This window comes from Chrysemys picta, chromosome 9, assembly GCF_011386835.1.
Source record: "Chrysemys picta bellii isolate R12L10 chromosome 9, ASM1138683v2, whole genome shotgun sequence".
Lineage (NCBI taxonomy): Eukaryota > Metazoa > Chordata > Testudines > Emydidae > Chrysemys > Chrysemys picta.
Genome location: NC_088799.1, coordinates 86,226,241 through 86,240,968, shown reverse-complemented (window position 1 = coordinate 86,240,968; position 14,728 = coordinate 86,226,241). Strand labels below are relative to the sequence as shown.

The window sequence follows — 14,728 nt, the reverse complement described above, 5'->3', positions numbered from 1 at the left end:
GTTGATGATGAATAACGTGTAATTTTCCCATCTGGTCTTGCAGAGAAATTGCATAATAAAGACTATAAACACAAGGAAATATGTTCTATTCTATACAGGTTCTTATACCATGCTCATCACCATAAAATCAGTGTAATGATTAGGGCTTGGGCAGCATTAAGGTCTACATCTATGTCAGAGGACATCATACTGGTGCTCAGATACTGTGATGATGAGCATGGGTATAAGAACATATGAATAATAGAACAGAATAGATTAGACACTGGGAAATTCCAACTTCCAATAAGAGAATAATGGAAAGAATGAGAGAGGAAACAAGTTTGACAAGTAGGGATAGGAGGTCTAATGAACTGCAGAAATATTAACTTACTTGAAGCAAAGATTCATTCTGCATTTTACTCAGATAAACTATGTGAGAACTGCATGAAAAGGGGTCAAAATCTTTTATTAATAAGGATCTTATTCGGCATCGTTTTTTGCTCATCTTGCTTGTCTCTGGTAATTTGGTACCACCAAGATCCAGCTGAGCCTATGGACTGTTTATGCAATAGAGTGTTCTCGCTCATGTACTGTGTGCGTGAAGTCTGACTTAGTCAGCACTGTAAAGCCAGAGCCTTTATTACAAACTCAATGGAACAGGAAGGCAAGACGGTGTTCCTTTTTCTCTCCATCCTGACAAAACTACAAAGGATCTACTGATTACATTAACAGCACCAAAGAGTTCAGCTGGTTTTTTTTCTTATTAAACAGAACAGGCAACCATTTCTTTCCATATTGAGGACATGAAAATGTTAAAGGGTCACTGTTGAGAGGGATTAGAGGGATCTACTTGAAAGTTGTCTTTCATTGTTGGCCTTACTTCCAGACCATTTACTATCATATCCAGAAATGATAAGCAGTCCTAAATGTCCTACTTACTGATTTATATAATGCAAACAAACTATTGCATGTACCCTGTGTGACCCATCAGCAAAGCCATGATTCACCACTTTGTCCATACTGAGTTGCTCAGCAAGTAGGATATCAGCAATACAGAAGTTGCTACGTCATGTTGGACTGTTTGTCTATATAGTCTACAGTTCTGGTTCTGGAAGAGATTAATACCTGATCCTTTAGAGGAAGGCTTAAGTAATATCCCATAATGCATTCAGGGCCTGATCCAAAGCCCAATGAAGTCAGAGTTTGTCCACTGACAAATACTTAGACAAATATAGTATGTGTTTGGGATTGTAGCAAGGATATGGGCTACACCAAAACTGGTTTTAAGAAAAGCACATGACGAATCAGGAAGGAAAGGAATATAATATGGGATCACCTTTTAGAGACAGAACAATTTTCAAACCATACAATTTTGACACTAGTCCCTTAATTTAACTTAGTATTCTTCTGTATTTTAAGAGCATCATTATAAAATAAATGAACTGCTTTTTGTGGAAAATATCATTAAAAACTAGTTATTAAAAGCTTTATTTCCAAAAAGCCTAAGATATTTCCAATGCAATGCAGTGGTCGGCTTTCTTTGGGCCAGTCACAAACATTGAATTACGAGGCATAAAGGGGCTGGGAGAAGGAATGATGATTCTGGTCATGTATGCTATGAGGGTAGAAAGATTTTGTGCTCCCCTCTGGCATTTTGGGTAACCCTATTTAGACTGGACAGGCACCTTGGGACCTGCCTGTGAGGGGGGTCTGCCACTTTAATTAGAGTCCATTCCCTGCATCTCCTGGAGGAAGTATTCTGATGGATAATATTAACACCCTAGGCCCACTGTTCCTATAATATGATTTATAGGAAGTATCAGTTATCAGAGATGTAATGTTCAGGTTTGGCTTCAAATTGCACCAGGTACATATATACCCCTATCACAGGTGCGCTACATGAGCGGTTGCTAGACAACCTGCCAGTTTCTATCCTGGAGGGATAGAGGCATATCCCACACTACTGAAATATGAAAAGCTACTGTAGCAAATGAAGATTTCCATTTTATTTACTTCCAGCTCTGGGCAGGTGCCTCTGTATCATTTTAAGGAGTCTATGGCTGGCTTCTGCAATGGGCAAGGTTCTTAGTTTTCTTAAATAGGGATTAGACAGACATATTTTCAGACTACATAATTATTAACACTCACATTGCACAGAGGTTATTTTAAATCAAAGTACATCTAAGAGAAAAAAAACACCTTCTCTGACAAAATTGGATCTCGCTATGCCTCAGTTCCCCATCTGTAAAATGGGAATAAATAATATTCCCTTTCTCTCACCTTCATTGTCTTGTCTATTCAAGACTGTAAGCTGTTTGGAGCAGGAGCTGTATCTTACTGCGTGTTTGTACAGGGGCTACAATAATGCAGCCCTGATCTTAATTGGAATCTTTAGACATTATCACAATGCAAATAAATAAAAATAACAGGAAATGCCTGAGGTCACTGTATCGAAAGATACATGGCATTTGTTTCCTTGTGTGGATGGAATCAATATTCATCCACCGGAAAACAATCACTCACCATCTTGATGGTTACCTGAATCAGCTGGAGACTTGCTCCGGCGCATGGGGGCTGGACTCTTTGCTGAGCTCTTCTGAGGGGTTGGGGACGACTTGCTGCCTGGAGTGGTCGGAGGATTCCCTTTCATTACACGGCACTCTAATAAAATAAATGACAAGCATATTTAGTTCTCTTATTGACTTTAATTGCTAGGGGCCCTTTACCCTGTGGAAAGCACCGAGGGCACAGCCTGTGTATAATATTGTAAATCTAATGAAAGAAATACAAGACCACACAGCACTTCATATTTTCAATTTGCTTTACAAACACTGGGGAAGATTCAACACCTCTGAGTACAGGAGGCAGCTGGCATTCCCACGCAGCTATCAGATTCGCCCTGGGGGAGGGCAGCGTTAAAATCCAGCAGAGCTCGCTTGTCAGAGGTGCTGATTCAGTGCCTGCCTAGGTCAGTTTCATTCCCCTGGCAGAGTGGGGTTGCAAGGGGATTGCTCTCAGGGGCGGCTCTATGTTTTTTTGCCGCCCCAAGCTCGGCAGGCAGGCGGCTTTCGGTGGCGCGCTTGTGGGCGGTCCGCTGGTCATGCGGATTCGGCGGCATGCCTGTGGGAGGTCCGCCAGTGCCGTGCCATCGGCATCCCCACCACCGAATTGCTGCTGAAAGCCGCCTGCCTGCCGCCCTCACAGCAACCGGCAGGCCTCCCCCCGGGGCTTGCCGCCCCAGGCACGCGCTTGCTGTGTTGGTGCCTGGAGCCGCCCCTGTTTGCACTTCTACGCTCTTACTGCAGGCAAACTTACCACTGGCATGGCCCTAGAGCCTCGGCTGTGCTGGTTTCCACTGGCTCACCCTAAGTGATGAATCAGGTCCATTAACTAATCTCTGTAGCACAATGGTCAGAGTGCATCGTGGGAAAAGTCCGAATAAAGAACAATTAATATGGCTCCTAGCCAGCTGAGACCAGGGTAAAAGGTGATAAAATGCAGCCCACACTAACCAGACCATGTGTAACAGCTATGGACAATGAGTGAAATTTACTCAGGTGCAGAAAACCAGCACAAGCCTCACTGAACCACTTAAAAAGAACAGGAGTACTTGTGGCACCTTAGAGACTAACAAATAAATTTGTTAGTCTCTAAGGTGCCACAAGTACTCCTGTTCTTTTTGCGGATACAGACTAACACGGCTGTTACTTTGAACCACTTAAGCCTCACTTATGGCCCTGCATTAAAGGCTTTAAGTGGGTGCATAGACCATCTGCACCAGAGAGAATTTCACCCAGCCTGAACAAACCCTCTTCTGTGACTTCTCCAAGCTGCAGTCTTTTGGGAGCTGCACCATTATGCAGATGTACAAAAATGAAGTCCTGTCTCCTGGGCACTCTGCCCATGCTCTTACACTCACAAGCAGATTACAGTCCAACTGTGTTTTCTTAAAAAATAAATGCGCTGGGTACAGAGGAAAATGTAAACACCATTTACGAAGGCTCCAAAGAGGCATAGAAATGCTACAAACCTTCACTGGAACTAGGATTTCAAGCATTCCAAATCTTGAACTCAGCAGTTACTTGAACTGAGAGGTACCTGGAAGTGTACTTCTCCACTTCTTAAAGTTATTAATTTCGTCCAAATGGGGGAAGATAAGAAGAGGATTTCCCCTTTGTTAAATGCTGATTAGTTCAGCCCTGTGTCCTTAGACCTAGATCTTCTACATGGATACTCTTAAAAATGGACATTACGGTGGTTCTCCAATTTAAATCTCCCACATACAGCCCGTGTTTCATGGGGCAAACTCAGCTCAGCCAGCATTCGTTTGGATTTAAAATCCCCTTGACTGGATTCCCTAATGGAAATGAAATAAGGCAGCACACAGAAGATGAATGATTGGTCAACCGAAAACAAGTTGTCTGACCTAAATGTACATTATTTATTTATTTCTATATCAGAATATCTACGAAAATGTAATCGCCCTAAATTTTCCCCCTGGCTTGAAATGAGGCAGCCAGCCTCATTTTCTTTCTTCCAGACAGTTTGCTGGAAAGTTTGCTTTTGGGTCATGCAATATGATAAAAAGAGGAAATTATGCCAGTACTTTGCACTGTGCTCCAGGGATACCACACAAGGCTAATTAGAATTAGCAATGAACCTGTTCGCTCTGTTGTTTAATGCCATAAGATGCATAATATGCAAAACCTGTAAATTAGACATAGGAAGGTTTAATGTTTTTAAAAGAATATTAAGATGGTATCTTATAGATGGCATTAAAGACGCACTGATCATGGCTCCATAGTTATAGCTGAGTTGATATATACATAAACGAAGGAAGGGATGGAAGGGGTTGCCATTAAAAGACAACAGTATTTCCCCATAATTGATAATGGAAATAACGGGGGATCTTATATGCCACTGTGTGATAACCATTGGCAAATATTGACATTTTAAAGGCAACCATTGTGTGTCTGGGTATCTAGACAGATACATACATGGAGAGAGGATGAAATCCTGACCCCACTGAAGTCAATGGCAGAACTCCCATTGTCTTCAATAGAGCTCGAATTTCATCCAGAGTTTTTAATTAGCTTGCTATAAGACTGGCTCTTGCAGCCTAAGATGCTGCTGCCAAGATCAGTGGGTTCACAAGAGACACGGCAATTCTGGAAGAGCAACAGGAACTCGACGGATGAACTTGTGACTGGCATTTTGGAGGGAAAAGATGACATACACCTTTCCTTGTACGACTTCTCATCTTGTCTCTTGATGGCTCATCAGACAGGACCCAATGGCCAGCAATCTGAGTGCACATCTTCCAGCTGGAGAGGCAGACATGCCCGTGACAAAAGAGATTGTAATGAAAGACATTCATTTGCAAGACGTCAGGAAACACACTGATCCTGGATCCCTGTGTTGTGTGATTTATGACAGAGAGGGATGCTGGTGGAGAATGGGAAGATGGTGAGGGCGAAAGGAACACTGTCTGCTGAGCACCTGCCGCTCAGTGCCTCTGAAAATCAGGCCAGGCTTATTTTTGTTCAAAGACATCCAAGCTGGAAACGTGTTCAGAATCCAGGGGCATCGGACCACAACGCTCGGCCTCCTTTCAAGTTGTTCTGCTAGGATTTCATCCAAGCTGTTTTATAGTATGGAGATCCCTCAGAGCTGCGTGAACTCCCGAATTTCAAGAAGAGCAGATCTCACTTGACTCTCACGCTGATATTGAAAGCAAAGCACTGTTTGGATGCTAATGCTTTGTTGCATTTGTAGCATATCATAGCTCACAACTAAGGCTACACAGGATACCTGAATACCTCGGGCGTCTTGGGAAGCATCAAGCTGAAGTCTAGGGACCAAATGTTCTGCCCGTATAAATGGACAAAACTCCACGGAAGTCAGTGGAGTTGCACTAATTGACAGGAGCAGAGAATTTGGCCCTACAGGTGTGCAATCACTGGATAACTGCAAGCCTCTATGACCGCTAGGGTAAATCCTACAATTAAGATGTGTATGTTCCTTGATATCATAAATTTCATATCTTAGTTTATCATTGATACCTACAGCACTATAAATGTGGCGCTGCAGTTGGACTGGAGACAAACCGTGATGATAGATCACCCCCAAAAGGGATAGCAGGCTCTCAAATGTTCACCCCTTTTCAACTCTTACTCCTGTTTACAACCAACCACAGTAGACAGTGGAGGAACCTTAGCTCATAATTGCCTTAGCTCCCATTTCATACACACACATATACATCTTTCAAACACAAGAGTGGAGATCAGTTTGTGAGTCTGTTTTTATTACTCGGGGATAGAGTAACTGATACTACAATCAACCATATGCATATAACTAGGAGGACATTTGCTAACAGATTATGTTGCTTTTCAATGAGTATAAAATATTAGTGCCTTTAATGAGTCCACCTATTCTGCCTTGTGGCAAATCAGTCAATGTCCATCAGATTACAATATTCACTGACTGTCCAATAAGCCAAAAGGATGTTAATGACTTGTGCTAAAAAAAAAAAAGCAACAAAATACAAGCAACCTCAATCAAAGGGGTGGGGTGGAGAAAAAAAAGCCCAAGTAGACAGAGTAGAGATCAGTGCGTGAGATATTACCGTTTTCATCCAGAGAAAAGTCATCCTGTGCATAGCGGAATTTTTCCGGACCACAGGCAATAAACACATCATCATCCCCAAAGAAATCGTGGAGACAGGTCACCTACAGAGAGAACAAAGTCATTCATGTTATTTTTAACTGTTAACTCCGATGTTGCTCAGCTTTAATTGACACATGAGGGTACTGCCTGCCTCTCCTATTTTTTTCCCCCAGCACTAATTTGGGAAGCCTGTTGCACAACACACTGTGTACTCCAGGCAAATCAAGCATAAAACTATAATTAAAAAAAGAAAAAAAAACACTTTGCAAAATGCAGTGACGTGTGACCTTTCCAATCTATGCAGGAGTGAACAAGCTATATTACTCATCATAATGATACAAATGTTCTTGGGCTACCTCTCAAATAAGAAGCAGGTGTGGTCCTTACAAGTTATTGATCCCCTCACTCGTGTTGATTAGTACCATCCTTCTCAGGCAGAGCCCACAAAATCAAAGGGACTACTTTGCAGAGCAAGGATCACAGAATGGGACCCTGTGAGAATGAAATCGGGACTATGAGGTTTGAAAATGAGTGCAAATACTGATGGCTTAACTGTGCCGTTGAGGTCTGGCCATAACAAGGGGCAAGGTGGAGGAGTGCCATCTCAGAGGCACCATTAGGAAGCATTCACCCAAGTGCCCCCACAGGTCCCAGGCACACAGAGACAGTGTCTTCCCTACTACACTACTTCGCGAGGTGCAGCTTATCCCACCGCTCTCCCCTCCCGCGTGCAGCATGTACATATGAGAGGAGAGCAGAGAAATGGCCCCGCCCCAAAGCACAGAGGCTGGAATTCTGCCTGGCCCTTTTGTAGGCCAGACAAGTATGGGGAAAGTTCCTAACCTGCTCTGCGATAAGAGCCCAGCATAATCTGGCCTAGAGCTGGGAATTTGCCCCAGGACAGGTCGTGCCTCTGGGAAACATTGTGCCTCCTTGTGCCCCCCACTGCTTGACCACCCCGAATGTGGTGACATTAAGACAATATCACATCACTATCGCATCTTCTCTCATAGAACCCCAGACAACTAGGGTGACCAGATGTCCCAATTTTATAAGGACAGTCCCAATTTTTGGGTCTTTTTCTTATATAGGCTCCTATTACCCCACACCCTGTCCCGATTTTTCACACTTGCTGTCTGGTCACCCTACAGCCAACAAGGAGAGGGATAGCAAAGGGACAGGATGGAAAGAATCAGCACGTGGTAAGCATGTGATGGGCAGTGAATTAAAGAAGATCATAAAAGGGAATTTCAAACGAGGTTGACCATTCTGCACTGCCCTCTCCGCACAGTTCAGTGATGGAGGGTCCATTCAACTGCAGAAGGTAATCACTTCCTCCCGACTTAAGGCAAATTGTGTTCTCAGGCTATAGATACCAAGGATGATGGGATACAGAGAGGAAAGACTGAGATGGACAGCAGAAACAATCATGTTTATAATGGCCTGAATATCTCACCTCTCTATTTTGCCATCCTAAATGGGTGGAAAGAAACATCGGGCAACAAATTATGCTCCAGATTCCCATCTCGCTTTTGTGGCCCTACAGAGCCAGGGAGGAATGGAAGCAATGCATCACCTTTGGGGGCTGCAGACCACAAATACAATCAGGGAAACAGACATCTGGGAGTTTAGGAAATAAAACAACCCAGGGCAAGCAACACACTGGCTGTTGCCGGGAGAGCACCCTGTGAGGGGTGAAGTGTGAAGAACAATCACAGTGGAAGATGGTCTTTAATTAAAGTGTTTTTGATAGGCAGGTAACTGTGATTCCCACCACTATTCCACCGATGACTGAGGTGGTATTGACAATCTGTACACAGAAGCAAGGTACTTTGCTGGCTGGCCACAAAATTAAAACACTTGCTGGAGGCAATGGAGAAAAATGCAGTGTGCAGCCTTTGGGGGAGTTCCAGACAAGATGTCACAGACCCCACTGTTAGGTTCTGGGAAGCATGTCATGGTGGCATCTCTAGTTCCAGAATGGGCTGTGCTCTATAGGGACATAAAGGTGAATCAGGTTGGTTTCCCAGTCTTTTACCTCCTTGCCAAGCTAGGATTGGCCTGGCCATGGGAAAATAAAATACGAAGGGATGAAACTACCGTATATTGTTTTCTTCCTTGCTGTCTGTAAGATCACCTCCAGTCCGGGTGTGTGCATCAAGTGTAACTCAAAGCAATGGCTACTTACGACCAGATTATGCATTTTAGCCAAAGCCCTCAATAGTGGGAGGGTGAAGTCATGATGGGAACAAGGGAGACATTTTGTCTACTGAGGCATGATGATGCCTGGAGCTCTTCCGTGGGAGGCGAATGCCCATGGTGCCTCCTTTTAAGGGATGCAGCATGTGCTCTCCTCCATGGTTGGCCAGCTCTGTGAGCATGGCTCTGATTTCACAGGCCCTTTGGGTGGCTAGTGCCCTGGAGGCACTATCAGAGGGAGTAGTACCTGTGCATAGCAGAACAGAGGAAATGCACCTGTGGCTGACCCCTGCACTGGAGAGGGGGGCATTACACCCTGCTCCTCACTCGATGGGCACCGACACACGGGCCAGCCACAATCTGCCTTTGAATACAATGTTGGCACACAAAGGTATCTACATTTTGAGTGAAAAAAGTCAGCGGGTGCCATTTTGTTAACCCCGAGTGCCCTTCTCCCAACCCACCCATGACTTCGCGATGCGCAGTCCAGTGCCCGGAACCCTAGTCCAACAATCTCCATAAAGCTCCCATAGACACTGATGGCTCTGTTCATTTCAACAGGGCTATGAGAAATCTTTCCGAATTACGAAATTTATCATATCTCCGCATGAGGTGAATACAGCTAGATGTCCTTGTTACTTGACAGGCTGGTAACTTTACCCTTTCTACAGAACAATCATGTTGTACACAGAGCTCGCCTGTAACCAGGTGCTCTTATCACCATTTGTCTCATCTTCCCTCACCCACTCCCCTTCTAGTGTTGGTTAGATATGGAAATTGTGGCTTGTTTCACATTAGATTGTAACATCCTCCAGACATGGATATTAGCTTCCCGTGTCTGGCACCTAACACAGTGGAGCCTCAATGGGATTGAGGCCCGTAGGTGCTGCCGCAATATGAACCACAAGCAATAGTGCTCTTTTAAAAGATGGATGCTCTCTTTTGCTCTTGCATCTGCAGCTAGAGTTGTGACAGCTTAATTGCATAGTTACAGTGAAATACGGGATGTGATTACACAGTAACAGCGAAATCACTATGTTCACGGAGACTCCCCTGGAATCAGGGGTAATTACACAGTAACGTGTGCTAATACTATTGTGTTATCTCTTGGTAAGTGCAGTTAGTTGGAGTCATCATCGTGCACCCACTAGTGGAAAATGTGTACATGAGGTCAATTGGGAGAGAATCTTATAGACTCAGACCGGTCATCAACATCTTTGCCCATCTTTTCACCTGGCCTTGTGGCATATTGGCAGGTGTTCTTCTGAGGCAAAATTGGATGATGATACTCTTCCACCATTGCAAGATGCCTTGAGAACTTGGATGAAGTGCAAAGTAATCTTATTATTGTTCTAAAAGGAGAAATGTTAACAGGGAGACTTCGGGAGACCGTAGCACACCAAAAATATAGAGAAATAAAGTGGTGAGTATTCCAGGATGAACCTGTTTATAAAGGGATTAGTGCCCCTTTGAGAATCATGAAGGCAGCTCTAGCTCTTTTTCTCTCTCTCTCTGCCTTTTCCTCACGCTGGAACTTTGTTGGCCGGATGTTCCCAAAGTCAACTAAACTAGCCATCTTTGGGTAAGTAGTGTGCAGGCAAGGAAAGAACTAAATTAGAACATCCCTCAAAATTGTCATACTGGGGTAGCCATCAGCATCCACTCTGAGTGAGGGTGAGCTCAGCAGCATGAAAATACATCTGCTAGAAATGGGAAAACATTTAAAACATTTTCAAAAAATTCAATTTCCATTTGTCACCAGAATTTTCCGGCCAGCTCTAACGTCTGCTGTGATTTTGATACAGAAGGCTGCAGATTGGCAGCTGATGGCTCCTGTTTTGGCATGTCTGTGTCACTGATGATGCAGTCTTTATTGTCTGCATGTAAATTTGAAGGGTCCACAAAATGCGTTGGATAGATTGGAGATCAACTTCCTGGAATAGTTCATCCCTATGCCCACTGATCTATTTGAACTAGACTGAAAAAGTTAGTTTCAAGCTCTAAAAAATCAAAATGTAAAAAGGGCTTTCAGCTATTCTAATAAGATTCAGCATTGCACACTGGTTATTACATCTAAGTACAGTAGGAACCTGCTGTAGTTAGGGTTGCAAAGCAGTTGTTAGTACAAGCTTCTGTTTTCACACACACGGCTTCCAAAACCCTAACCTTTAGGGCGAATGGCTTCTATCGTGGGTTTTGATCTGAAGTAGAATTTGCTTGGCAAATTCTCAGCAATCCCTTTCTCCCATGTTTGATTAAAGCTGGGTTGCAAATGGTAACGATTATTTTTAGACCAGTTTTCAGCAAAAAAAGGATGGCGTTTGAAACTTGAGACTTGAATATAGCCCTCATTAAGGTCTAGAGTCTTTGCTTGGCTGGAAAATAATTGGGTTTGATTTAATTCCGATATCACCGTCTGAATACTTAGGATTAAGTATGTGCAGTAGAAAATGTACTTAGGTCTGAGGGGCTCACTTAAAAATAGATGCACTGTGCAGCTAGTTGGGAGTGTACTGGTTCATTCAAACCATTTATAAGCACTGTTGCCAAAGCCTTCCAGATGAGATCAGGGAAAGTTCAAACTTGCTTTTACTCTCTTCATGTCATCCTGCAAGCCAAACACTTTTGCTGTAGGATTCCCCACAAAAAGAAAAAAAAAAAAAACAGTCAGAAGTAATAGACTGATATTCAACCTGAAGCACGATTGAATATTAACATCATGCACAAAATCAGAGGCCTTGAGCATGCTCAGAGCAGGATGGAGAGCTGATTTCCCCCTGCAGCTCATCACCCAGAGTCAGCTTGCAGTGCATATTAATTCCTGTACCAGTAATTAGGTAGAGGGGGAGGAGAGAGAAAGAGGAGGCAGTATGGCACAAAGAATTTAGATGATCCACTGGTTGAGCTTCTAAATTGGACAAGCCATTTACCTCTACATTTGCTTTTACTCCCTTTTCCCCTATTTTAATTTTTTCCTTAAAAACCCAAAGGAAATTAATTGTAAAAAAATCTATCATAATGCCATGATAAGGTTGCAAGATCCAGGTCTCATAAGGTTAGGAGATTCCAAAAGTTAACTCCTATGCAATGCCAATGCAGCCAAGTTCCACATATTCCCTTATAATATGTAGTACAGGGATCGGCAACCTTTGGCACGCGGCCTGCCAGGGAAATCCGCTGGCGGGCTGGGACGGTTTGTTTACCTGCAGCATCTGCAGGTTTGGCCCATCGCAGCTCCCACTGGCCGTGGTTCACCGTTCCAGGCCAATGGGGGCTGCAGGAAGTGGCGTGGGCCAAGGGATGTGCTGGCTGCTGCTTCCCGCATCCCCTTTGGTCTGGAACAGTGAACGATGGCCTGTGGGAGCTGTGATAGACCGAACCTGTGGACGCTGCAGGTAAACAAACCGTCCCAGCCCGTCAGCAGCTTTCCCTGACAGGCCATGTGCCAAAGGTTGCCGTTTCCTGATGTAATATTTCCTATTTCTCTTTCACTTATTAAATATAACTCTTAACCTAGTAACTTTGTTATAAATGTATGCCCTAAAATACAGAGATGTGCAATGTGGCCACGTTGAAATTGTTTTCAGTAACCTTAACTTTTGAAATTTGCTGACTTTTGAGTGCTTGATCTTACAACTTCACACAGATACAAAAGACATCCCTAGGGACATGAGACCAGAATACCTAGCCAGGCAAACAATAGTCTATGCTGCACTCCTGGCATTTCCAGGATGAATTCTGCTTTTCTGAATTGCACCTGAAGCTCGTGATGGGTAATGCAGATCTACTCCACCCTCAAGGCAGGGTTGTTGCTGACTCAGATGAGAGATCCTTTAAATTGCATTAATGATATTTTTATTTTTTGCATTTAATTATAAAGTCACATAATGGATCTTATTGTCTCCTTTCTTACAATGTCCTGTTTATTTCAGTTTCTTGGTGAAACTAATAAATATTTCAGGTCCCTAGTATGCCAAGCAGCATGAATCATTTATAAAGTTTGCTTTCCACTTAGGTTTACTTTAATCAGTTGTTCTGATTATATTTGATAATTAGTTGAGAACACCATGGAAATCCCAGGAGAAAGTAAACGCCAACAAAAATTTATCCCAACAGATAGCTTGAAAATCATTAATTGTTCTAAATGCTGCATTATGCTGCTAGCTATGAATTTATTAAGGCATGATGCAGAAAACTGTTAACAGCTTGCTAGTTTAAGGACCAAGCTGCTAGCTGAAATATGTTGATATTGATAACGCCATTATAATGAAATAGTGACAATGCTATCAAAAGCCACGAGGCCAGTAAGATTTTATTGTTAACATTAAATTTCAATGGTTTTCTGTGCAGTAGGTAAAAATGAATTCTGCAATAGATAGAAAAATAACTTGCTTTTGTGTGTGCGTGTTTTTAAAGGAAAGCAATACATATAATGCTTCCATCAAAATGTAGATTAAAAGGACACAGCTGACTTTAAAAAAGATCATACTGCAAAGAAACATTTACTCTTTGTGTTTCTCCCAGCTTAGATAATAAAAGCGAATGAGGTCAACTTTACCAGTTTTGTTTATAATCAGTTTCACTCTCCAGGTCTTAGTACTGTAGTGTTTGGGTTGCAAATCCTGTGTACAAATGTTTATTCATTACAAAGTAATTGTTTCTATTGGATTTCATAGAAACATTTTTATTGGTTCAGTTTCTGTGGGAGCTTTTTTAAAAAAACTTGATTTTACATAATCTAAAATTTGGAACAAATTGTTGTTGGCAGCATGTCCCTTTAAAGAGTCAATAATGATATATTCATTGCCCCCCTCCCCCAATAGAATTGCATTTAGAAAAAATTGTGCTGGCTCCAACCCCCTGCTCAAAGCAGGACCAATCCCCAGACAGATTTTTACCCCAGTTCCCTAAATGGGCCCCTCAAGGATTGAACTCACAACCCTGGGTCTAGCAGGTCAATGCTCAAACCACTGAGCTATCCCTCCCCCTCATATTCTGCTCCTCCTGTGTCTTTCCAGTATGGACTACTGGCTATAAAAATCTTACTGGCACAGCGTACCAAACCGAACCACCGTACTTGCGCCACTGCTGATAGGCATCTTTGCATGACAGTGTTCTTTGTTTATAAGATTCCTATTTTATTGAGACTCAATCCTGCTCTCCTTCCTCAGGGAAAATGCTCGGCAACAGTTATTGGATCAAATCAGGGCCCAGATCACTCCCCTAAGTTCTGTGCACGGAGGGTCTGAGAGATACTGCAATCCCACGCAATATCTTTGGGGACTATATTGTATTCAGTTTATGTATCAAAGGGAGGTAAAACAGGAGAGAATACAGGCTATACCTGTATAAGGGGTATGTTTTATTGTCTTCCAGGAGGTGGCAGTTTGTATTTTAAAACTATAACTCAATAGCAATTGAAATAAATAAGAGGAACATAAACATTACATTACGTTATATTCTCCCTGGCTTTAACAATGTGGCTTCATTTAAAAGTCTAAGTCATTTACCAATGCAATACCCTGCTGTGCTTTAAAATGGGCTTCTGATTAACCAGCACCTCCTGTTTCCTTTAGCACTCTGCAGAGTCATACAGATTATCTGCATGATTAATTGGGTGACCTCACTGTCATTCTGAAGCTATTACAAACATCAACAGCAACAGCAACTTATCTCTCTTAAATCCACTTTTTACAATTTGCTGTGTATTGATAAATCTCTAGTGATCTCATAGTTGGCACTTTAGTTAGAGACCTCTAGTATTGAATTGCCCCATACTGTCTTCCAGGAACACGGCTAGATGTAACACCTCTTTGAAAAGGAATATATCACAGGGGAGGATTAACTGAACTCTATCTTCTTCTCATTCTGGATATATTATTTT

General features: G+C 42.7%; 1 protein-coding gene across 4 annotated transcripts in view; it reads right to left on the bottom strand.

Annotated features, from left to right (window-relative positions):
- DCX (doublecortin) overlaps positions 1-14,728 on the bottom strand; it is a 100,143-nt gene that overhangs the window by 20,033 nt on the left and 65,382 nt on the right. For 2 of the 4 annotated variants that reach the window (XM_008170034.4, XM_008170033.4), the window contains exons 4-5: positions 6,605-6,707; positions 2,503-2,640 (exon numbers count right to left, since the gene is read on the bottom strand). In XM_008170034.4, coding sequence (XP_008168256.1) covers positions 2,503-2,640; positions 6,605-6,707 — 241 coding nt within the window. The remainder of the gene's footprint in view (positions 1-2,502; positions 2,641-6,604; positions 6,708-14,728) is intronic. The other 2 variants (XM_008170036.4, XM_008170035.4) reach the window with 1 other exon arrangement.